General features: G+C 39.9%; 1 protein-coding gene and 1 pseudogene across 1 annotated transcript; one reads left to right on the top strand and one right to left on the bottom strand.

Moving 5' to 3' along the window:
- Positions 1-13,942: 13,942 nt before the first annotated feature.
- LOC146460852 (uncharacterized) lies at positions 13,943-26,517 on the bottom strand. Its single transcript, XM_085087623.1, has 9 exons — positions 25,751-26,517; positions 24,694-24,804; positions 24,298-24,420; positions 23,390-23,560; positions 22,393-22,680; positions 21,540-21,921; positions 18,734-19,452; positions 17,889-18,012; positions 13,943-14,036 (listed from the first exon to the last, which is right to left on the bottom strand). The coding sequence occupies exons 1-9, from the start codon at positions 26,115-26,117 to the stop codon at positions 13,943-13,945; spliced, it is 2,379 nt and encodes a 792-aa protein (XP_084943749.1). The 5' UTR covers positions 26,118-26,517.
- Positions 15,414-16,680, top strand: LOC146460853 (uncharacterized; annotated as a pseudogene).
- Positions 26,518-26,923: the final 406 nt, after the last annotated feature.

Below are 26,923 nucleotides of genomic sequence, written 5' to 3'. Positions count from 1 at the left end.
CTTTCAGCTCAGTTCGATTCGTATTTTAGCTGTAGTGCGACCATCTTGGTTTTACCGCTCTGAGAGGGCTTTCAGCGGCCATTTTAGGCCACACTTTTAAGAATTTGCCTTACAAAGAAAGCGTTACAAATCCGAACAAAATCTCATTATTCGAGACAAGCAAATGTTTGTTGTTGTGTTGAGAAGCTTTTTTGGGAATTTGATCGAAATCTGATTTTTTTACAACATTTTTAGTTTTTTCCCTATTGAACTACTCTTCGAGGGCCAAAAAAATGGCCGACTTTAAAGGAAAATATCGCTAAAGATACATCAGTTGGTATCCTAAAACAGCATCCTGGTTAAAGAGCAATGTCTCGTCTGTAAGAATATGCAATAAAATTTTTGGGCAGTTAAAAAGAGAGAATTATAGAAGAAGAAGTTTTCACTGTACTTTTGTCAACAAACACCGCCTTCGTAATTAGCATAACAACATGAAAATAACGATTTACTAAGAAACTAATGATAAATTCCACTTACCTCGTGAAATATCGAGAACTGGATATTTCAAAATATATCGAATTATAGTTTCAGTCGGATGCAGCCGCATTTTCGATGACTTGTTGTGCGAAATCACTGTAATACACCGCAGGTGTTAAACTGAGTTCAATTCTTCAAAGTCCGTCAGGACAACCATCGGCGAAAAAAATTGCCATCCGCCCTATAAGCTGCCGTGTGCAAGGTGTCAAATATTTCTTTGTTATCTTTAATGACCAAAAATTCCTTCAGCAACCATTTTTAAAGCCTGCTTTGAATTGAACTGGAGATTCTCGTCAAGAAATCGTTTATGTTCCGTTGACCTTCCGCCGTGATTAAACAATGAGATTGCGTTACAGAAACGTGCGCAAATCCAGACGGGCTGGGGTGGGGGCGGGTAGGAAACAAAAATGGAATAGCTCCTTAATTAAAATAAAAAAGGGGCCATTCAAGATTACTATTAAAGGTATGTTATTCATTTCGGGTATTAAATAGGAAATTGCTGTCCCAGAATAATGTGGAATATGATAAGCCATTGTGCTCTTTTTCTTTGGTTGGAGCGTGGGGGGGGGGGGGGGGGGAGGATTAGCAAGTAAATCACTAATTTACAGCATCGGTTAATCGTTGGTCTTCTGTTTATGGTTCATACATGTTCACAACTATGCCAAGCTCACTGACAACTATATATTTGTAAATGATTAGGTAACAGTGAGAAAATTATATTCAAAGGCACGTAAAACTAATATGAGGGTTTGTATGGGAATACATGCAAATAAACGGCTTACATCGAATTCCAATAAAAAGCGACTTACTTACTTGTTGTTTTTTTTTTTGTGTGTGTGTGTGTGTGTGTATTACACTTGCCTGTTTGTGTTTTGGAACGTTGTCATAGCGTTTACCATTACGAGGACTTGGAGCCAGAAAAACTAAATCTGAACATCGTTGGAAATGCTATCAAATGTTACGAAGCGCAACCGACTGACAAATAGGGCACAATAGCTTATAGTTAGTGGCATTTATTGAGGGTAGCAAAGGGTTTTTTTGCGACGTGTGATGGCCCATAAATAAGCAGCGTGACGGGTGATGGAACCTGTGCGTAATGCGTGACTGGCATCACAACGAGATGCGTGATTTTCTTTTTTACGAGCGCGTGACACGTGATTTACCAATTAGATTTTTATGATAAGTGAACTTTCTTTGACCTAAAAGTCACGATAGACAAGAAGGGAATAAGACAGTATAACGTACGATTCACCTTTTAGGGTACATTCAGCATTTTTTCCTACAAGTAAGTCGTCTTTATACATGTACATGTATCTCTCAAAATCAATTGACACACAATCAATCTAAGAAGATGTTGCATGCAATACAATTTTCAATAATGCGTCCTCGAATAGTTTGGAATCTTACATTATTAGCTTAGTGCACTTACTTCATGATGCGTTATTGCTTTAAAACGGTTTTTCAGTGATGCGTGATTCAATTTAACATCAAACGTAATACGCGATTGATACTCCCCCTCCCCCCTCTGCCACCCTCTTTATTGAAAACCCATATGCCTTAAATATTTGTTGCTGCCCTTTTGTTTTTACATTAGATAACTGCATGAGCCTGAGGCTCATGCAGTTAATGTCCTGTTGAAACGCTGCTGCATGTTTGCGCAAGATTACTAAGCAGCTGCATGTATGGTGCTTTCCACGATCTTGGGATATTTGTAATTATACTATGAACTGTGTAAAACTCACGTTTTGATTGGTCTAGAGGAGTGTGTGATTAGAGTATAGACGCACGATTGACGTCATCGAGTGGTGTGACCGTCGCACGTGATCAGAGTCTAGAGTCCAGCTAGAGCGACTAGTCCAAAACTGAGTTTGCCGGAAGGTTTTTGACTCAGCTCAGGCAACGCGATGCTCGCTCACGAAATGTGTTGAAATGTCTTGGTTATTGTATAAAACAAATAAATTCCATTTTGCCGTGGGTATGTAGTCTGATAACGCACAGAGGACGTCAAAACGTGATGAGAACATCAGTCACGCTACTCGACTGCGGCTCGTAGCGTACTTCTTTGTTCTCACCACGTTTTGACGTCATCTGTGCGTTATCAGAGTACAGACGCACGGCAAAATGGAATCTATTTGTTAATACGTAAAAAAATATTCGCACATCATGTGAAGCATATTTACACTTAGCTTTTGAAAGCCATTTGACGCATTAAAGGAACAAATGTTGAACGAGACATTAACAATTGGGTGTATTAGCTGGCAGTTTCGAGAATTTGTTCGGGTTGAAGAGTAGGCAGCTTGATCCTCAGCGGCAGTAGTGTCGCTATGACAACGTTCAAAAACACAAACAGGCAAGTGTAATACACACACCCACACACAAAAAAAACAAGCAAGTAAGTCGCTTTTTATTGGAATTCTATGTAAGCCGTTTATTTGCATGTATTCCCATACAAACCCTCATATTAGTTTTACGTGAAGGTGAATTTAACATTCTCACTGTTACCTAATATTACAAATATATAGCTGTCAGTGAGCTTGGGATAGTTGTGAACATGTATGAACCCTAAACAGATGAGCAACGATCGACTGATGCTATAAGTTAGTGTTTTACTTGCCTTCCCCCCCTCCCACTCCCCAACCAAAGAAATAGAGCACAAGGGCTTATCATATTTCACATTATTCTGGGACAGCAGTTTCCTATTTAATACCCAAAATGCCCAACATAGCTTTGACAGTAATCTTAAATGGCCTCTTTTTTTTTTTAATTAAGGAGCTGTTCCATTTTTGTTTCCTACCCGCCCCCACCCCAGCCCGTCTGGATTTGCGCACGTTTCTGTAACGCAATCTCATTGTTTAATCACGGCGGAAGGTCAACGGAACATAAACGATTTCTTGACGAGAATCTCCAGTTCAAAGCAGGATTTAAATGGTTGTTGAAGGAATTTTTGGTCATTAAGGATAACAAAGAAATATTTGACACCTTGCACACGGCAGCTTATGGGGCGGATGGCAATTTTTTCGGCCGATGGTTGTCCTGACGGACTTTGAAGAATTGAACTCAGTTTAACACCTGCGGTGTATTACAGTGATTTCGCACAACAAGTCATCGAAAATGCGGCTGCATCCGACTGAAACTATAATTCGATATATTTTGAAATATCCAGTTCTCGATATTTCACGAGGTAAGTGGAATTTATCATTAGTTTCTTAGTAAATCGTTATTTTCATGTTGTTATGCTAATTACGAAGGCGGTGTTTGTTGACAAAAGTACAGTGAAAACTTCTTCTTCTATAATTCTCTCTTTTTAACTGCCCAAAAATTTTATTGCATATTCTTACAGACGAGACATTGCTCTTTAACCAGGATGCTGTTTTAGGATACCAACTGATGTATCTTTAGCGATATTTTCCTTTAAAGTCGGCCATTTTTTTGGCCCTCGAAGAGTAGTTCAATAGGGAAAAAACTAAAAATGTTGTAAAAAAATCAGATTTCGATCAAATTCCCAAAAAAGCTTCTCAACACAACAACAAACATTTGCTTGTCTCGAATAATGAGATTTTGTTCGGATTTGTAACGCTTTCTTTGTAAGGCAAATTCTTAAAAGTGTGGCCTAAAATGGCCGCTGAAAGCCCTCTCAGAGCGGTAAAACCAAGATGGTCGCACTACAGCTAAAATACGAATCGAACTGAGCTGAAAGTTATATTTATGTGAATCACTTATATAGACCATTCTTCTGAGAAAGTTTGAGGGATTTCATTTCTTCTCGTCCAAACGACGATAGTCGATATCTACAGAGGACGGCTCTTAAAGAAATTTTACTAAGTTAACCAAACACAAGTGTGCAGTCCACAAACTTTGATGGCCATTAAGTTCTAAAGAGAAGAACTAATTATGTATAGCTGTAGTTGTATTTTTGATTGTAAATAAATCAATCATAATTTTTTTTGAACTGCGGATGGAAGATCAAATAGAAGAAAGATCCGCGCAGTTAGTTGCGTACTCTTGAACTTGAATTTGGTGAAAAAATTAATACAACAAATTAATGTGTTTACCATATCGTCCAAGATAAGGTGAAAAGGCAAATTTTGCATTGTGTGTACGCGCATTTCAAACATTTGGTCGAACCAAATCGGGATAGCCACGTGTTTTAAAGAATTGGTGCATTTCGTGTAAGGCAACGCTCTCGCCACCGATGGGTAGCTTTGGCAACTTTGGCGACTTTGTGGTGCAAACTAGAGGAAATAATTCCGATAAATCCTTTAACAGTTGGTTAATGTTATTTTCTTACCTCATAAAGCTGGTGTATACAGTCAGCTCTCTCATAGCGACTACTTCTCGTAAGCGACCACCTCCCGTAAGCGACCACTTCGTAAACAACCGTTTTTTTTTTTAAGTTAAATACTGTTTCAAGAGCTCTCTTGTAAGCGACCACCACTCAAATTTCGTAAGGGACGGCGACTACTTTTTAGGCCAGAAATTACACATATTCTTTTTGTTTTCTGTTTCGGGGAAACGACCACCAAACATAATCACGTATGATTGTTAGTAAATCATTACTCAGAAGTGTCAAAAGTTCAATTTTTAATGACGCTACCCCGGATTGCTGACAGATAATAGGGAGTTTAAAAAGCTACTACGGTGACGGCAACGAGAACGTCACAAAACAGTAGGATATAATGAGAAAAACAAAGGCCCTGCACGTGCGTTTTAAATTTTGGTACATTACTTCACCGTACTCGGCAAACAAAAACGTGAAATGACCAAATTCAAGGCTTTGCGGAGAACGTGAGCAAAAGACGTTAAATTTTTCATTCTCTGTCTCAACTTAAACGCCGTTCCTACTTGTTCTGTTACTGGACAGTTCAGCCATAATTTACAAGTTGAATGAATTGGAATAATCGTGAAGTAGTACAAGTAACGCGAACTTATATTTTCAAGCGACATTTTCGTTGGCGTTGCCGTCTTGGTTTCTTAAAGTCCCTAATAACAGTTTACAGAGAGAGACAATATGGCTGTAAGTAAATCTGTAGGTAAACGGGAATTGTTACAGTGATCTGCTCTAAAATATGATAAAAAGTTTCATCAGAAGAATGAATAGATGTGAAAAAATCAAACAAATTAGTTTCTATTTGCCTAATTTTAGCTGCTAAGGTACTTCTTTTATGTAATTAACTAATCAATCCAGTATTAGGCTTATTTTGTTGATCTTTCCCGTAAGCGACTACCTCCCATAAGCGATCACTTTGTCGTGCCCCAAGGGTGATCGCTTACGAGAGAGTTGACTGTACCTGCGATTTCAAAATTTAGAGTTTACAAGAAAAAAATTCATGAAGAATATTCTTGAAACCAAGCATAGGAATAAATAATGAACATTTTATACTGATATTAATTACATGGATCCCCTGCATCAGTTGAACATGAAAAGAAAGTAAGAAGTAAATATTCAAATTAACTTAATTTCGAATGCATTGAATAAAAAAAAAAACAACAACTAAGCAACCTAAAATGAAGTTGATAACTAAAGGTAAATAGGCCACAGCAAAGAGATTTGAATCAAGGAACTGATGGTTGTTTTTGTTTTATTATATAGTGAGCAGTGGTGCTTTGCTATTGGTGGGAGCATGGTAACGTGGAAAACAAAAATAAATTAGTCAAATAAAAAACGTTTGTTAATTCCGTGGGGAATAAGAGTGCTGATTTGAAGACTTAATGTTTCTTCTAACATTTTTGCGGGTTTCAGTGAAGTTCGCCAAATCGGTCCTTCCTGTCTAAAAGTGTAAAGGTTTGCATAAAGTGCATTTTGAGCAATTAATAACATTGGCAGAGGTACATCTAAAACGATCAGTGATTTTAATAGATCGCCTCGGTCGCAAAATGTTGTAGAAAGTGCAAATTTTGCAACGTGCGAACGCGCATTTGAAATATTTGGTCAGCCCAAATTGACAATGTAGTCGGGATAGCCACGTGTTTTAAAGAATTGGCGAATTTCGTGTAAGGCAACGCTCAAGCCACCGATGGGTAGCTTTGGCAACTTTGGCGACTTTGTTTTTCAAACTAGTGGAAAATAATTCCGACAAATCCTTTCACAGTTTGTTAATGTTAATATCTTCTTACCTCATAAAACTACAAGTTACAGCGCCATCGCGCTGAAATCGGCATCTGGTGTATACGTGCGATTTTAAGTGTAGAGTTTACAGGAAAGAAATTCATGAGGAAGATCCATGAAACCGAGCATAAGAATAACTGATGAACATATAATACTGATATTACTTACATGAACCTAATGCATCAGTTGAACATGAAAAGAAAGTAAGAAGTAAATGTTAGAAAAGTAACTTTATTTTGAATGCATTGAATAAAAAAAGAACAACTAAGAATCGTTTATTCAAGTAATAATCAAAGATTAGGGAGTACGTTCGATAATCTCGAACCCAGGCTTTCTCTCCTTTGCTAAGTTGGTAATCAGATTTTATCCGCCCCTGCAAAATCTGCAGGGGATTCCAGAAACGAGTCCTAAGATCCATTCATTCATTCGTTGAATGTCCCATATAATCTTGACTCCAAACGCAATTAGGAGTGCGTTTTCTCTTCGTCGATCGCAATTAGGCATCTTACAAGAGGTTTTCACGTGCGTTAAAACTAACTAAAACAATAGCGAAATATCCATAAAGATTACGAGAAAAGCACGTAAATAACTTAAAATGAAATTTCTTGAGATAAGAAGTATGCAGCAAACTGAATGAACTGGCCCCATGTGTTGGGAATTGATAAAAAGTGAAAAAAAAATTAGTTCGTTTTTAGACTCCCACTCGCTTTGTACTCAGCTGTACCAGAGTGGCAATGCAAGAGCGTGAAGCGTGAGATTTGTCACACTGCACGCTTAGTCGCACCTCCCTTCTCCCTGCCTCTCCAAGCCTTTTAAGAGGGCTACTCTCTACGGATCGCCGAATATTACCTTTTACTTTGATGGCCCATCGTTGTAGTTTACTAGCAGAGATAAACTTGGACTAAGCTATAATACTCAGATCATTTACGTTTTGCAGCAACAGCGGGGTAAACGGCAAGCGGCCACTTTGAAGTGCGATTTGAAGTCGCAACGCTCTTGCAAGAAAACGTGTAGATTTAAGAAAAAATGACCAGGATCCAGCCCTTGCAAGTAGCCTTGGTTCGAAAAAAGACTAATTTTACACAGGACGAAAAACTTACAAGAACACTGAATCTAACGTTACAAACAACAAAGTGACACCTGTCACTACCTCGACCGACACCTTACGGATCGTTCTCCAACAACCAACATTAAATTAAAGCAGCCATTAAACTTTGCCTTGATCTATCTAGGCAAAACGTAGATAAACTGAATTGTTTTCATGTTGTTAAACTGTTTTCTCTTGAGTTTGAAATGGTGGATAAATTAATACGACAAATTAATGTGTTCACCGTGTACTCCAAGAAAAAGTAAAGATGGCCTGACTCATAGCTTATTAAATGTTAAGGAGATGATTACCTGTTAAAAAATGATCGAAAGGATTACTCAGTTCATCTAGATCTGTTAAAGAAAGAAAGTCAGAAAAAATCAAAATAAGTAAAATATGTTTTGTTTGCATAACAGTAAAGAAAAAAGGAATGGGCAGAAATCAGCAGCGTTAGTTGCTTTTACAATACAATACACTATTAATCAAAAGGGCTTATGTTAATAAAATAAATAATAATAATACTAATAATTAGAGGAAAAGGGGACCGCTAACGCAAACTTTAAAGTTTGTAATCTAGTGATGCTCCGTCTGATTCAGAGTGGTTCACTTCTGACCTCTCTTTCTCTTTTACACTGAGCTCCCCAGCACAGTCAAACCTCTATAAGGTCTCTAAACTCCTAACAAAAGATTTTTGCGGCATAGCAAAAACAAAAGCTACTAAGGACAGGTATATAGGGAGTGCAAATAAAATGCTACATATAGTCAACTCTCACCTTACGGACACCTCGCTATTACGAAAAGGAGTTAAATGCCTGTAAATTCCCGAGACTACATAGAAATGTATGGAAATAACTCCCGCTAAGACCGATTCTCACAATTACGGAATTGCGGACACTTCATGTTGTTCCTAACTAACTTTTCATCGAGAATGATGTATTATTCACTTAGTGACACAGGCATACTGTGGATGATTAAATTATCTAGGCTGAATATTAAGTTTTAGTTTGATGTCCTATAGTTGCAGTTTTCCAGCACCGCTAAACTTAGACTAAGTTATAATTCTAGGATCAATTGCGCGGTACAAAAAAGAGCGGGATAAATAAGGCGGCCAGTAGTGTATCTTCAGCAAAATTAGCCGGGTTACTGCGTTCCCCTCGCGTTCCGTGTGCGTTCCCTTAATTAATATTCCTAAGGGTCGAGTCCATGACGTCATCTATTGTTATAACCTAGGGAAAAAATGCGTTCCTCCATACTAATGAAGTGTCGAGGTTTACTAATGAGCGTCTTCCTGCATAATATTAAGTGTCGAGGTTTACTAATGAGCGTCACTCTTATACAAAGGGAACAATAGACATGCCCACGCTTGCCCGCTCTATACCCACCCTGATTGGATAGTCAAGACTCTATTGTCTGTTTTGAATAAGAAGCGGTTAGATTTCGAAAGCGTCATTCCTTCATTCAACTTAAACTCGCTGGGAAAACTTTTTTTCGATTTTCAAAACGTTAGTACCGTTGAAAATGGCTTTTTTCACCAACGTTATTGATCTTCAAGCTGCCTTGAGCGCTTGTTTAACTGTCCGCGACTGGGAGGTGTTGTTTGAAGCCCCGTTTGCTGGGAAAATTTATCTCCGATATTTCAGGTTATTCGTGACGATTATCGATCATTACCGTTAAAAAACAAAACACACACACATATATACACAAAGTGGCGCTGAAAACTCTATATTTCAAGTTTGTTTGACTATTACAAGACCGTTTTCTCCTACCTATCTCGAGGAAATAAAAAACTATTAAAGTCACGCACCGTTAGTCAGTTAATTATGCGGATCCACGAGCCTTAAGTTGCATACAAATTAGTTCAGTTCTGCTGGAAAAACCCAAGGGAGTATCTTGACGCATTAGTATATAATCAATTTTATATAACTTAACAAGGATCAATTAAAACACGCGACTTATAATTGCTAGCAATAGAACCAGACAAGAGATACCGTTTAAAAAACTTTATTAAAAAACAATAAAGGGTACGCAGCGATTCCTGCCTGCTTAAATTAATTTGCATGTTATGTTTGGCGCGCACTGAAAAAATAAAACACGCTCAGAATATACTGAAAATTCTTTATTTAAATCGTTTAACAATTCAAGTACAAAGCAAAGTTCTTATGACAGCGTTAATCATCTTTATCCTCGTCATCGCTAGGGGGATAGAATGTCATTTTTGATGTCCTTTCATCCTTGTGTGTGATCGCTCCACAATCATAACATCGACGGAGAGATTCCTTGGCGTGCTTTCGTTCAAGAGGAATCTTGTGATCACATATAGGGCAAACTTTACAGTTATCTTCCCAAAAGCACTTAGGACATTTCATGACTACGGTATCATATCCATGTGAACTGTTGCAGTGTCGGCACGGATCATGAACTTTAGCCTGAGCTATTATTGAATTTTCAACTGAGTCGCTACTATTCTCAGCCTCTTCTTCTTCCCAATCACTTTCCGGGCCGCTGTTATGAGACTCTTCGGGTTGACTATTTTCAGAACTGGTTTCCTCCTCTTCACTGCTGTCCGACAAGTTTTCATCATTAGCCTCATTACCTGATTCGTCCTCTTTATCCTGGAATCCTCTTTCTTTTTCTAACAAATCGCTTAGAAGTTTTTTTATTTTTGATTAGTCGCTTATTCACTCCGAGCTCTGCCAGTCCATCTAGGAAAGTATTGAGCGCACGGGGTTTGGCGACATCTTCGTTATGAGGGAGTAACACATACTCGACCAGCTCTGAGATGTTTGTTACTGGTATTGCGCGCTGGTTTCGGAGTAACAGTCCACTAGGTGTCCAGAACAAGATATTTTTAGAAGCAGCCATACTATGCAATAGTTCAGAAGCGTGCTTTCTGGAAACGGCGTTGGAAAGGTTGTTCAAGACATCTTTTATTCTTGGTTCTTCATTCTCGCTTTCATCATCAGAACTTTCGCTTTCTTCACGTTCACTCTCGTGTTCTTCTTCAACCAAATCTATCTTTCTCTTCATATTGATCAGCACTCGTTAAAAGAGAGACACAAATGACCAAATTTCAGAATCCACGGTCTCTTTTATAACATAAGATACCACAAGCTACTAATTGCAGGGGTCAGTAATTCTTGTATAAACCCACTGCCCCCTTGCACAAGGATGCGTTTCTTTGTCTTGTAAGGAACATTTCGCTGAGCAAGATTTAGAAGAGCATCCTTATGCGAACGCAATATGGCCCTAACTTCTTCAGACACTGGTATGTTTTCTGTAAGTACGTTATAAATAACTTGCAATAACGCATGCAACTGTTGTGGAGTAGCTGTTCTCAAGAGAAACTGACGCTGCTTGGAAGGGCAATCAGAAAGGAGCTGAAGAAAACCTCGGTTGTTTTTTACAACGCGAGACATGATCATGGAATGAGTTTAAGAAAGTAAGTTCCCCCTTTTATTGTGTAGGGTGTGGGGGAAGCAATAGACTTGAGGAGAAGGAAAACACTAGAAATAAGGAGGAGGAAAAACAATAAAAGGAGGAAGGAAGAGGAGGAGAAGGAGGAGGAGGAGGAGGAGGAGGAGGAGGAGGAGGAAGAGGAGGAGGAAGAGGAGGAGGAGGAGGAGGAGGAGGAGGGGGAGGAGGGAAAATAACAGAATTGAGGAGGAGGAGGGAGAGGAGGAGGAAAAACAACAGAATTGAGGAGGTGGAGGAGGAGGAGGAGGGAAAACAACAGAATTGAGGAGGAGGAGGGATAGGAGGAGGAAAACAATAGAATTGAGGAGGAGGAGGGAAAACAATAGGGGTTAATTCTATATAAATGTGACACATTCGATGTTTTTTTTCAGTTCACGTTAAGTCTTCACTGAGTTGACATGAGTTGGTTCTGTTCTTTCTGCGAAAAATCCTTTAGTAGAAAAGATAACATGCAAAGACATATGTTTAATAAGCACAATGAGTCGCCGAGTTTCACACCATTCAGAGCTATGCCGTTTTCTCCAGAAAAATGTCAGCGGTTTCGCTTCCAGCATCCTTTTACTTCCATGATTGCCGGGATGACGGGGTCTGGAAAAACGGCCTGGGTTCAATCTCTATTGCAACAAGCATCAGAGACAATTCACCCTCCCCCGGAGAGGATCGTTTGGTGTTATTCACAATGGCAGCCTGCGTACACAGAAATGCTAGTCGCCATGCCACATATTGAATTCGTCAAGGGCATTCCTAAGGCTTTGGAGCAGGATTCCTATTTTAATGTAAACACACGGAATTTGATCGTGTTTGATGATCAGATGATTGACGCCAGTAAAGACAAGCGAATTGTGAACCTCTTTACTCGTGGTTCTCATCATCGTAATCTCAGTGTGATTTATATCGTGCAGAATCTATTCCATCAGGGAAAAGGTAGCCGCAGCATAAGCCTTAACAGTCATTATTTGGTGTTATTTAAGAATCCACGAGACAAATTGCAAATCTTGACTCTGGCGAAGCAAATGTATCCCGACCAAAGGGATTTCTTTTTAAATCAGTACGAAGAGGCTGTGAAAAGACCTTTTGGTTATCTGTTGATTGATCTGAAAACCACTACCCAAGACAACTGTAGATTGCGAACAAACGTCCTCGCCAGCGAAGAAGGCTTTAACCAAGCAATGTTTCAAGAAAACATTCCTCAAGAGCTTTTAAAATATCTGAAGCAGCAAAACATAGCGACACCCCCGGTACTTCCAGCTATGGAAGAAATAAAGGGCAGTATGGATGGCATGCTTTCTCGAAACGATCTCCGGGAAGATGAAAAAGCTAAACGATACTTTCAGTTGCAAAACAGATACCTGGCTTTTAAAGAACAATTAAATTCAAGAACACGACCGGAAGAAATAATCAGCGCTGTTCCAGACTTAACATCAAGGGCACTAGATTCTTCGACAGCCACGGCAGCATTCCCCACTCCCCTCAACCCTTTTAACGTAACACCTGAATTAATACAAGCGGCTATCTCTCAAAAACCATACAAAGAAAGCCTCACGCCTGCACCACCCTCAAACCCTGCTTTCCTGACCCCTCCTCTCACAGTAGAAACCCCATCACAACAAGCCCCGAAGCGAAAAAGGCGTCGGATTCAATTTGTAAATTATTTGGATGATCATGAAGCTCATGGCAAACGGCTGAGGAAACGTCGGCAAAAGAAATTTAATCCTTACAAGTACTCCATGGGTGAAGAAGATGAAGATTAATTAATTTCATCCGCTTAAAATCGCTGTGTATCGGACTCTTTTTTTCATTGTTTTTTAATAAAGTTTTTTAAACGGTATCTCTTGTCTGGTTCTATTGCTAGCAATTATAAGTCGCGTGTTTTAATTGATCCTTGTTAAGTTATATAAAATTGATTATATACTAATGCGTCAAGATACTCCCTTGGGTTTTTCCAGCAGAACTGAACTAATTTGTATGCAACTTAAGGCTCGTGGATCCGCATAATTAACTGACTAACGGTGCGTGACTTTAATAGTTTTTTATTTCCTCGAGATAGGTAGGAGAAAACGGTCTTGTAATAGTCAAACAAACTTGAAATATAGAGTTTTCAGCGCCACTTTGTGTATATATGTGTGTGTGTTTTGTTTTTTAACGGTAATGATCGATAATCGTCACGAATAACCTGAAATATCGGAGATAAATTTTCCCAGCAAACGGGGCTTCAAACAACACCTCCCAGTCGCGGACAGTTAAACAAGCGCTCAAGGCAGCTTGAAGATCAATAACGTTGGTGAAAAAAGCCATTTTCAACGGTACTAACGTTTTGAAAATCGAAAAAAAGTTTTCCCAGCGAGTTTAAGTTGAATGAAGGAATGACGCTTTCGAAATCTAACCGCTTTTTATTCAAAACAGAAAATAGAGTCTTGACTATCCAATCAGGGTGGGTATAGAGCGGGCAAGCGTGGGCATGTCTATTGTTCCCTTTGTATAAGAGTGACGCTCATTAGTAAACCTCGACACTTAATATTATGCAGGAAGACGCTCATTAGTAAACCTCGACACTTCATTAGTATGGAGGAACGCATTTTTTCCCTAGGTTATAACAATAGATGACGTCATGGACTCGACCCTTAGGAATATTAATTAAGGGAACGCACACGGAACGCGAGGGGAACGCAGTAACCCGGCTAATTTTGCTGAAGATATACTACTGCGGCCAGATTCGAAGATATCAATAGAGCACTCGGAAAACAGTTCCAAGAAATCTTTTACGGGTCCAATAGGTACAGGCCGTCGGCCATCTCTGATTTCTCTGAATGAAACTTACCAAGTCCAAGCCCAGGTGGAATCTCGTTTAGATTTCTGCAATACAAAAGATAGCTCACACGATCATTTATACGGTATTGACCATAAAATATCATTCACTTCCAAGATTACGACATGAACTTGCTAGAGCGCGTAGCTAGTGGCAATGTGACGCGAAGGAAAAACTAGTGCTGCCGGCAGAGACATTGCCGCTCATTCTCGCAGTTTGGGCCACCCATGGCGGCTCTGGTGGTATGCAGAAAGTGTTTTGGGGAACATTCGTTTCCATTTCTCAAACCGACCTTCGACATTCACTTAAATTCCAAACCTAAGAGGAAAAGAAGGAAAAAACAGAGTGTGTAAGCTTCGAACCCAAGTCTTTTTCTTCATTTCTTTTTTATCCTTAACCAACGCCAAGGAGGAACAATGGCTAGTTATAATTAACCGTTTTCGAATCAGTGCTTAACCCTAAATACTGTAGATCGGTGCTAAGCTCCAAAAAGCTCTATTCACTCAGTTCTCTGCCTGATAAATGGGCTTCTGTTCTAGTGCCATCAGGTCACACACGTCCGATTCGTGAACGGTTACCAAACGCAGTCGAAAGGTGGTCCCAAAAAACTTTCTGCTGGCGGTACACCTTTATCTTGGCGAGGACAATACCACCACCCACACAGGCTAGTTAGGAGCCCACCCAGAACTCACTATCTTCTCTTAATTCACTGGCAGTTTACGCCCCAAATGGGGTACGACCTTTAAATTACTTAAACGCTGATGAAGTATTTACTACATTATACACTCTCGTTCATTTATACACCCCTTTCGAATTTACGCTCATGGGAATTTCCCCCCAAAATACATCAAAAAGCATTCCACACATTCCATCCAAAGTGTTTAAAAGAGAGTGGCGACTATTAAAAGATAATCGCATTCAATGTAAAACAACAATACAAATATATATTTTTCTTTTTACATTACAAAGTGAAATCAGCACACTCATGAAGCTTGTAACAGTTGATATCTGTGTCTGCTCGTTCTGCGTCGAGTTGTCTGACTGCTGATTTAACGTTGGCGATTATCTCGGTGGCTGGGATGTCTGCTGGGGTCACGGCAAAATTCAGACCTCTCTTCAGTAGGGACACCTCAGCTTCGGCAAGAGACATGGATGACAATTTGACCACCCAGTTAGTTTTGTCAACAAATGATGTTGTTGGTGAAACAGAAGCCTGTTTCTCGCGCAAAAGTTTTTCAAACTTGCGCTGTTGACGGTCTTTGGTGGTACAAAAGACTTGCTAGTTAGATCTAATCTTGTCGAGTACTTCCGCTGCGTCCTCTGCTGAGAGAGTACATGTTACGCTCTGTGCTGTGACGTCTACTTCTTTATTCACATTTCCCTTGGCTCTCTGCATCAGTCGGATCCTTTCTCTCAGAAATCTCATGGATGCTAGTTCAGCGACTCTGCGTGCGCCCTTGGTGGGAACTGGCGGAGGAACCTGGAGATCTCTAGGGACAATGTGGTCCCTTACCGAAGCTAAGGTGTCCCTACTGAAGAAAGGTCTGAATTTTGCCGTGGCCACTGCAGACACCCCAGCCACCGAGATTATCGCCAAGGTTGAATCAGTAGTCAGACAACTCGACGCGGAACGAGCAGTCACAGTGAGGTGAGCTATTAACACCATCCTTCAACAGGCTGAGCAACTGAATCCTGACATATCACCAAGGAACAACAGGAAGCCCTTAAAAGCCTAAAAGAGGGCAAATTGATCATGGTCCTCCTGGCGGATAAAGGTCGCGCCAGCGTTATCCTGGATACAGACACATACCATACCAAGATTTCAGCGCTTATTGATTCCGAACCGTACCATCTGCTTAAGAAAGACCCGACAGACCGCCTGACCCGGAAACTATCCGAGAAGCTGCTAACCCTAAAGCGAAATGGACACACTGTTTATAACAAGATCAGACCCCGACACAAACAATAGATCTATGGTTTAGCTAAGATCCACAAGGCCAACACACCGCTTAGGCCTATTGTGTCTTGCGTCAACACCTTTGCATAGTGATTTGTCTGCTTTCTTGGCTAACGTTTTGTCTCCCCTAGCAGGTAACTCGGATTTCACGTTGACCAACTCAGCTCACTTCGCATCCGTTATCAGCAGTGTGAAGATCCAGGACCACAAGATCATGGTGTCCTTCGACTTAGAGTCGCTGTTTTTCAACATTCCTATAGAGGGTGCCGTACAAGCCGCGCTACGGAAGCTAGATAGTGACCCCACCCTTACTAACCGTACGACGTTAACACCTGCTCAAATTGCGGACCTCTTAGACTTCGTATTAAGATCTACATACCTTTCAGTATAATGGATCGATTTACGAACAACGAGAAGGTGCAGCAATGGGGAGCCCGGTTTCCGCAGTTATTGCTAACCTCTACATGGAGAACTTCGAAGAGAAAGCAATAGAATCCGCGCACTTTAAACCTAAGATCTGGAAGCGTTACGTGGACGATACCTTCACCATCTTGCATTGTACCGAGACAGAGTTGACAGCTTTCTACAACACTTCAACAGTCAACAACCGACCATCCGTTTCACCATGGAAACCGAGAATGACCGGAAGAGCGCCTTTCTCGACGCGCCACTTTCAAGGGAACCAGACGGCCGCCTTACCACAAGCGTCTACAGGAAGCCAACTCACACTGATCAATACTCAGCGTATCACACCATCCTCAATCAGTAAAACGCGGTATTGTGAAGTGTCTGAACAGCCCCCAGGAAAGAGCCCGTGGCCGAGTTAAAATCCACAGACGTTTTACCCTACGTACAGAGAGTATTGGAGCCTCTTCGCCGCTGCCTGAACAGCAAGGCATTCGCACCGTCTTCAAATCCGAAACGACACTTATGTCACATTTTGTGCGACCTAAGGACACCGTCGATCCGACTAAACAAGATGGCGTGGTTTACAGGATTCCCTGTGAATGCCAGTCTACATCGAGGAAATAGCGAGATCTATGCATGAGAGAATCAAAGAGCCCGACAGGGATAAACGACTCGCCCATATCCAGACCTCCACCGTTTCTGAGCATGCCCACGAGACCGGCCATTATCCGTTTTGCAACGAGGTAAAGTTTATTAATCGAGAATCTCACTGGTTCACCCGTAGGGTCAAGGAAGGTTTCCACATAAGACTTCACCCTAATAACATCAAGAGGGACAGCGGAATTGAATAATAAAAACTCTCTAAAACAACTCTCTAAATCGTTGCTAAGATTTCTTACTGCAACCTATTTCCAAGGGTTTCTCTTCTGTCCGTCCTATGGAGGGAGTACAACTTGGGAACGGGGTTGTTTTTGCTGTATCTAGTTGACTTACAATAGGTTAAGCATCAGGTTTATTTTAATTTGAGAATGGTGAAAAATAGACTGTAAGAATGACCACATGATCATGGTCTTCCCGCCATTATTAATGTTTCTCGTGTTCCTTGTGGCTGTCCCAACGCGAAAAGGACCGTGTTTGCGTTCTTATAACAACGCGAGTATTTAATTTGGAGTTTCTCGACTCTTTTTTGCCTAATTTTAGGCCGAAAGGTGTACTATTTTACATTTTTTGTGAAATAACTGTTTATCTACGCAACTATACAAAAAAGTACGAGAAGGTGAACTGATGTCTGGCTGACACCTTTACAAAAGCATAGCTAACTTTCGCTCAAATTACGATGCAACATCCAAACATCTCCACAAAACCATGTGTAACTGATAACTGTCACTTTAGATAAAAGCTTTTCTCAAAAAAGCCACTTACGTCAGTTTTGTGCGGCAAACGACCGGGCTGAGGTTTGCTAACTTGAATATTCCATTCATTTGCTCCTCAGTAAAATTAAATTGTGAAGTAAGCGCAGGGCCCTTGTACTTACATCTCACCGTTATTCTCGGGTTTCAAAGACTGGGCTTCATTAGATATTGTAGCCTGAGTGTCTTCGTTTGACTGTAGTTCCGCCAGCTTCAGCAAAAGTGTCGAACGATGTTCAATGCCATAATCTAGCAAAGGAAGAAATACAAACGGAATAAATGGTGCTGAGCTTGATTAAGATTTGATGACCTAAGATGTACCATTGTAGAACATACCTAGAACATCAACTGGTACACTTGTGCGATAGAAAGTACACCATAACATTCCCTTAAACGTGATCAATCAAAATCCTCTTGTGACTCATCATTAAATAGTTGAAGGTCTGAAGTCACAAGTCCTTCTTTTTAGGAGACGCAACAAGCTAACAAATAGCATGGTGAATATGTGTACATTTAAACTCAAAAAAGCTCTACAACAGTAATTCCTGTGCATGAAATGCACAAAGACCTACTGCCAAACCTCGTTATTACGGACTCCGTATTACAGAGTGTCCTCATTGAGCGAGTTAATTTTAAGGAAAATGTATGGAGAGGTAATTATTCAAGATCTTCAATGTACATGTGTCACTTTCGGTAATTCATTTCAATTGACTCGCAGAAATTTTCGATTGCTATAGATATGAAACTTTTCGGAGAGTTATTGAAGGCTGTTATTATCGAAAACAGGCAGAAAAAATTCAAGTTGGGGGTGTGCTCTCTTATGTAAGCTATGGTAAGGTAAGGTATGTGTTGCCCCAAAGCATATAAATTTTCATCTATTTCAGTCCGAAAATGAGTATAAAATTTAGCCATTTTTGTCTGACGTCTGGAAACAGGAATGAGCTTTATTTTTTTTACGATGGAAGTTTACCTTGGAGCGGACCAATGTCTTTTTCAGGATCGAAGATCCTCTCCTGCGTTGAAAATGTAGCTCCATCTAGCATTGCGGTGTTGCTGCTTGCCTCTACTACTTTGTTTAACAGATCCCTGAATGTCTCCTGGGGATCACATCGGAACACAAAACTTCGCGTTGGTAAAATACCCCGCAAACCATTGACGTAGATGTCAATGAAAGTGATCTGTACTTTCACCTCCATCTTTGATCCAGAAGAAATACCAAGCTTTGTTAGTGTTTCTTCGTCCTTGGAAGGGCAGAGTTCCTTTCCATTGACATAGAACATGGCTTCTTCATTTTCCTTCAGGTTCCTGCATGATGGCATTTCTTCCATTAGATCAGTCAATGTCTTTTCTTTATCAATCTTCACGATTTTCGTAGTACCACAAATTAAATCTTCTACAGTTATCAGAATGTACTCAGGGACTATGACAACCAAAGTCGGCTTTAAACTGCAGATGAGTTTCTCAGGAAGGCCTCTCTGTGGTGCATCTGACAGTCGATCTTCTCCATGGCACAGCTTTTGATCCTTGATGGGCACTCCCAGCTTTTTTTCTACTTCCTCCATCAAGTCAATGACTTTTGCTTTGCCTGGTCGAATCGTTACGGGAAAGATTTCATTGGTCGACGCCTTTATGGTAATTTCTAGTTCCTTTTGAATTAATCTGAAATTTCCTGGGGATCTGAGCACATGGCTGATTTAAAAGAAAGATAAACAAAGCGAGATTTAGGCTCAACGTATAAACAAGGTATAAAAATGAAATTTTGTCGACCGCGAATTTCACACAAGTTCGTGAGAAATGTCAGCTTCTAAAAAGAGATTCATTCCTCTCAACTACATACATATAAATCTTCCAACAGGATGTTTGTGTCCTGGTTAGAGTGTCAAAAGCCACCGAAAGTAACATGAGCTTTAAAACTAAGTATAGTTATTTGCTAAATTTCATTCTAGAAGTCGCGTTATATGTGTGTCTTGCCCTTCCTCCGAGAGCTTTTTCTCCGGGTGCTTCCCTTAGGGCCTCTCCTCAAAAACCAACATTGCCAAATTTCAATTCGGTCTGGAGAGTGTCTTCAGTTAGAGCTCTGCGGTAAATTAAGTGATCTATTTATTATTTATTTTATTTATCCGTAAGGTCCAATTTTTAAGTTGCATTTTAGGCGTGTCGAACGTGATCAGAAAAACTGGACAAATGGGAATCAATCTTTCCAACACTATTTATACTTCCGAAAAATCAGTCAAGGCTCTAATTCAACCATGAGCGATGAGAAACATAGGGTTCGAGTCCTCGAGCAGACAATAGTTTCCAGCAAATATTAGCATTTGAATAGTTAAGTTTAATTTATCAGTTTTATTGGGAAACATAACCCAAAGAAAAGAACATATCTAAACCAAAAATGACTTTCCCCAAAGGCGGAGAGCGCGAACGGGACGCAACTACTCATGCAAGGTGCTTGCCAACAAACAAAAAATTATCTAAGAACCATCTACAAGGATACAAAAATACCTACACCTAATTAAAAAAAAAGTACAAGGAGAGAAGAATTAGTTCCTGTGACAGGAACAGCGCCTAACTAAGAACCAGGTACAAAGATAATCTCTATAAAAGACTGAGCATAATAATGACAAATAATATTTGGTAACTGAACTCTAGAATAATAAGATACTAGAAAAACAGGATGGAAGAGTAACTGCGCAGATAAAATTCCACAACTTAACAATCCTATTGGAGTATGAAGCTTGAAAGTAGTAGTTTTACAAAAATTAGTTGTAGTTGACGTCTACGCCCTATCTTACTGTCTGATATGTTATTCTGTTTTTGATTTCTACCTCTTCTTCTACTTCAAATCCATGTTCCCTCCGATCCAACAGTTCCTCAAAACGCAACCATTTTGAATTTTTCAATAGCCAGTCCCAGTTCTATACTGCAGAATGGCTTCGTCCTGGACTAGGGTTTCAACTTAGACAAAGTAATGGTGACAGTTAAGAAAATGTTGGCTCGAGGAGAAACCAGGAATTATAGAAGAAGAGGTGAAAAAAAAAAACCACACACACACACACACAGGAGAAGAAATCTGACGACAAGACGATAATTTATTCAAATGTCCATCTAATGCTGTATTTTGCTAGATACTAGTCTGGTCAAGTACTCGAAACCTGTGTTACCCATCGTCCATGTGCGAGCTTAACCCGGAATTTTTAACCCTATCTTGACCGAGACGCGAACTTTGCCGGCGCGACTTTGAACGTAAATAACTTTTTTTAACATTTGTGTAAATGCCATGAAACTAAAGGACTTTTTCAGATATTTATGTGAAAAAATTATGTGGTCGGTTAGTGTTCATTGACTTTAATGTTACTGTGGCAACCAATTTTTGACACGCAAATTTTTCAGAAAATCCCTTTCTAAAATGAACAAAAATTAATTGCTTTTCTTACTGTCACTTTTGTGTTTTTAGCTCATATCAGTGTTCCTTTATTGGTTTTGATTACTTTTCGCTTAATTTCGGTGCTTTCCTGAAATTTAGGAAAAATCCAGGAATCCAAGATGGCGGATTCAAGATGACAGTCGCTTGGCAATCATGGCGTGACAACCACGTCAAATGACATCATTGCACGTACTATCTGTCCTCCGAACCGCATTTACATTACTTGTACGCGTTGGTTGCGAAGTTATGAGGTGGACGCCCATGGTCCGAAAAGACCAAAAAAAAAAAAGCCCGGTCTAGATAGAGTCTAAAAAAGTATCCCCGTTTAAAGACCCCTTTAACCATTAAAACTTACCTTAGACGGGTATAATTTGACACTACTTTGTCGTTCAGGACAAGAATCTGATCTAGGTCAGGAGAAACATTCAACTGGGTCTGCACTTCATGTTTCAATTCACCAACGTTCGCACTTGGAGCAATGTTGACTTTTAGCGGCTCAGGATAACCAGGAATAATCACTGTTACGTCTTCAAAGGCTTCTGGTGTGAATACACACTTCACGACACCGTTTTCCGATCGACCTGGCTCAATACCTGCTTTCTTAGGCGCAGTTTTCACGCGGTAAAAGGTGAGCCTCTTGGCTTCATAAGCTGGTCTTTCTATTGTTAACTCTTTTCCTCCATCTACAACCCAACCTCCAATGTCGTAGCCATCAATCGAAATGTCCAAATTACAACCTTTAGGACACAAGAAAATGAAGCATTCTTTCAGAAACTGAATTGATATCCAACAGAGAATCGAAGTGTCCAAGAACGGTTTTGTCCTGAATAAAATTGGTTCGACTTGTTTTAGGTTAATCAAATCTACTACACTCTCAAGTCAAAGTACAAATAACCAGCGTGCACTTTACATTGACGTGCACTCAAGTCTTGTCACGTTTCTCACCGTTGCTTCCTCACGCACAACGAAACGAGAGAGTCATGGGAACTACATGCAAACTCTCGATCTCGCTTGCCTGGTTTAATGGACTCTGGTCGCACTTGTCAAACGTCATACAGTCTCGGTGAAAAATTTGAATTTGACCGAATTTTCATTAGAGATATATAATTAGAGTCAGACACTTAAAAATCACTTTCGTTTGACCGGCTGTAGTACTAATTTACAATTTAATGCCCCTTTGAGCATTACGCAGCTGATTGTACCCTTACCATAAGCACGTGAATTTTTCACATGTATTTTATACTGTGTGCCGCTCTTTATTTCCACAAATTCTCCATCAGGTGTCTTGAAGTGTTTCCCACCGATGATTTCCACAGAGTAGCCTTCGTAAGCCAGATAGTTCACATATCGCACAGGCGCTGGGCTGTCAGACGCATTGTGTTGAAGCCGGGAATTTCTCCCGGCTTGTGCTTGTGAACATGCTGCCAGCGCAAGAGCGGGAGCAGGAGTGAGAGCAGGTGTAGAAGCAGGTCCCCTAACACCGAAGGAAGAGCTCGCTGGAATACATAGAAAAATTCCATTAGGTTGAGATAACACAAGGGCCTGTTTCAGGTGCCCCACACTTATGTCCTGCAGCTGCTTGCAGACTGCTATTCCTCGCTAGATAAGATACAGCTAATCACAGCTTACTTCAAAGTTTTTTTTTGAGGCTCCTTGACAATTTAAAACTTTGTATATCTTTAACTGGTAAGCCAGAGAAAAAATATTAAATAAACGATTGTTGCCACAAAAGGCGCACCTTGTGGTTTAAGGCCAAATGATAAAATTGCAAAAAGATATAAAAATCTGAAAGTTAAAAAATAAGATATGGAAAGGTTTTGAAACGGCTATCAAATGCTGTAATGCATGGTCCAATCATGACAATATTTTAGGTGACTCTGTGAATCACTGGTTGAAAACAATGTTTTCTACTTATTAAATGGAGAATTTCCTGGTTGATTTTGTTACCTTGATTTGACGGGTTGTTTACAACGTTTTAGTTATGTAAGGGGAACATTATCATTCGTAGTTGTGTGTGAAAAATAACATCAGTGAAATAACATTTGATAGCGAGACTACGTCGGATTTTGATATGGAGAGAAAAGGAAGGGTCGGTTGGTAAAGGACCGCGTAAAACAACGAGTAATTTGTAGGGATAAAAGGCACCTGAATTATTTAAAAGGTATTTTTTTAAAAAAATTCTTTTTAATTTGAGACTTAACCCACCATTATCTGTACCAGATAATGTTGGTGTAGTTCTTGTTGTAACAAAGGCTTCTTGGCCTCCATCTCGGGAACTATTTACGGAACGTGAATGAGGGGCACTGCAAAATGTTGACTCAGTCGCACTGCTGAAATAACAAGATGCTCCTCCTACATGAAGTACTTGACTTTCGTCTGCAATAGTAAAAAATAAAATGCCCTTTTCTTCATTTTAAACTTTATGGTTTTGCTGCTCAAAAAGACGTGGGGAAAGTTTTGCTTAGGACCTCAAGTCCATCTAATCTGTTCACATTTTGACATTAGTGCCTAGGTATATAAAAGCTAAATAATACTAATCTAGGATTAAAAGTTTTCCAAGCTTTTCATCTTGGTCGTTGGAAAGGTTTCCAAAACCTAACGTTAAGCTTAAAGTGCCTGTGAAGCGAAAATTTCTTTTAGGTAGTGATGAAATTTGCACTTTCAAACACGCGATTTCAAAGTTTGAGATTGCTGAGGTATAAATTGCCGATTTTGTGAACGCTCAAATTTTGGCTTTTTTTGCCCTCAAAAATGGTATTCGAATCGCGCGGCCAAAATGCCACGTGACAATACCCGCTGACGTCATGTTGTTGCCAAGAATTGCAATTCATCATGGCGGAAGAGAAGAAAGAAAAATTATTTCTTTATCGTTGCTGCTTGATGTGTCAGAGAAGCTGCTCGTTTCAGAACCGCTAGACATGCTTTTCCCTTTCTACAATCCTCTTTGGCAGAAAGAACGGAGTGAGAGTAAACAAAGCTTTGGCACCAACGTAACGTCACAATTGAGAATAAAGCATAAAACTCGACCCAGTTCTCTGACCATTTTTGAGAGCAAAATGCCACAGAAACTCAAACCATAGAGCAGCACCAATGACACACACTGCACTACTCACCCAAAGGACGATCCATGGCAACGCCTCTTGTTCGTTTTACTGCTGATGCAATACCATTCGTCTCTGGCTCATCACCAACTCCATCAGTGACCACATCATCAATTTCTGTATTGTCTATTTCATCTGCCACACCGGACAGATTATAAATGTGATTAATTTATTGGATAAAAAAAGAGAAATATACAGCAAATCGAAGCTTTGTGACCATTAAAGAATATCTCTGGAAAGCGTGGGACCCACGAGGAAAATTCTAGAAAACAACAGTGATCCTTATGGTTACGTTCTTGTGGTTTAAATTCATATCCCATTCACATCTTACTGGTCAACTGGGCGTATTCATTCTCCGCTACATCCTTCAAAAATAAATTAAAATTTACGACTGTTACAAGAACTAACCTTTTAATACATTGGCTTTTCTTTTTCCTGGGACTGCAGTTTTCTTTTCTAATGAATCAGTGTTTTTACCAGGTACATCTGGGGCATCAATTTCGTCATCATCTGTATTACCTAATATCACATTGAAACAAAAACTTCAATTCTTAAACATAGCGTCTTCAGCTAAATAGAAAAAGAGAAAAAACTAAAAATCTCCAAGGGCCCGACCGCTCCACCTGAGTAACATCAAAGTCTTTTAAAATTTTAAAAACAAGAAAAACAGTCACACCTCCATGTCGGGAGAAATCACCTCTTCGCCCTTTTCCAGTTCTAGCATCTCTCAAAGGAACCTTTAAACGTATTATTTAAAATATTTATACAATAATGCCTTTAGAGAGAACCTTGGAGGTAGTCAGTCCTGTTTTATCTACCGTACAGAAAAAGATGACGACTGGTACATTTACCCATAATTCTTAGCGTTCAAATCCATAAAACCGCTCATAAAAGCGTACAGAAAAGTTCTGAAAACTTCAAACCATACATAAACAATGTTGTTAGTGTAAGTACAAGGAAATTCTTTGGAAAACAATATGGCTTCCTGTGTGCCTATTGGTATCGCATGGTATTGTGGTAAAATGTACAGCCGCCATCTTTTTGCGTACGATGGATTGTTTTGTCCTCCCCTCCCATGGTCCCTTTTTTTTTCCTGGAGATATCAAGGGCGACCGTGACCAGACGACCTCGGAATCGCTTGAGACTAGCTATCGTAGCGCTGAGTAAGCGGTCGAAACGTCGCGATTGATATCTCGAGTGACTAGATCTTGAGACAAACGATAAAAAAAAATTATAATTTTATCGGAATATGATGAATAATAATGACTAACGTACTTTTTGGCGAGAGAAAAATCTAACACTTTGCTTCGATTTGCTAAACCCTGCAAATAAACATGATTCTACACTACGTATAAAGCTGTTTATTTTTACGGTTGCTGTGATGTCTAATGATTTCACCGACCAAATATATGTAAAGGTAAATGTTATTTATAAACTGACGCGGAAACTTTTTTCTTCTTCATACCATTAGATTTAACTCCAAATGTTCTGTCAGGGTCATCATTCACAAGGGTTGTTAAAAAATGCTCAACTTTCCATGCAAGGTCCATCCTTCCAATTGCTGTCAACATATCCATCAGAAGAGATAAATTTTGAGGAGTAATTCGACCGTCTTGCTCCAAAACATCAAACAACTTTAATCCACTGGAAACGCTCTCTATCATTCCACGTGGGATAAGGTCTATGGAAGCAAATTTTAACTTCTCCAAGTCATGAGTTGAAAGTTCCGAAGAAAAGTCAAGCAGCAATTTTCTGAAAGGGCTTAAACGATTCTCTTCTTGTGCGAACGCCATCCATGAGAGGACGGATATGACTTTTACTGTAAGTATCATTTCACGCTGGTTTATTTTTTAGATGTGTTAGGTAAGTGTGAAAATGTGTCAAAGTTTAGGAGATCAACTTATCATCGCTCCTAACACAGTCCTGGTAAACGTTGTAAAATGACGCTGTAGCCTGTCAAACTTTTGAGATCGAGTTATTATCGAGTGGTAAATGTCGTAACATGATTCTTTGATCTGAATAAAAGACTCCATTCCGTTTACCTGTTGTTTTTATCGGTTTTAAACAGGATGCCGGGCACCGAGAAAGGGCTTCTCGTCCTTTTCTCGTGTTATCAGTGATGAGCTGCAAGCTTTCCGAAAAAGCTCCGTAGTTCAAATTTTCCCTGAAGGTTTTAAAATGGTGAAAAGAGCTACCTTTCGACTAGCCGACGAAGCCATGTTCGACGGCAAAGCTGTGTCAGGTTTTGAAGTTGTTGGACCTTTATCGTTTGGTCTTCTCGCTGTTTTGTTTCGGCAACAAACTCAGAAGATTTCGTTTTAAAAGGATCTTCGTTTTAGTCCTTTAAAAGAATTTGTAAATGGCCTTGAATTTAGTGCTTTGTCTGTTGAACATGAAACGATTACACGTTGTACAAGTTTCCACCGACGACGGCCATCAAGTAAAGATCAACGCCGGCCTAACTATGCCAGCTCCACCAACACCGCTGGTAAGAGGAGAAGCTGCAGAAAACCCGCTGCCGATGACCCCAAAGCAAATTTGTGTAAACGTAAAGTAAAATTCCTCCCCAAACATGAGCGAGATTTGTGACCCGGGGGGGAGGGGGTACTCCTCGGAATTTTCGGTGGGGGTGTGCCGC

The sequence above is a fragment of the Pavona decussata genome, unplaced genomic scaffold (assembly GCF_977016875.1).
Source record: "Pavona decussata unplaced genomic scaffold, jaPavDecu1.1 SCAFFOLD_207, whole genome shotgun sequence".
In the NCBI taxonomy this organism is placed as follows: Eukaryota; Metazoa; Cnidaria; class Anthozoa; order Scleractinia; family Agariciidae; genus Pavona; species Pavona decussata.
The sequence above is the reverse complement of the archived record's forward strand: the minus strand, read 5'-3'. Positions and strand labels throughout refer to the sequence as shown.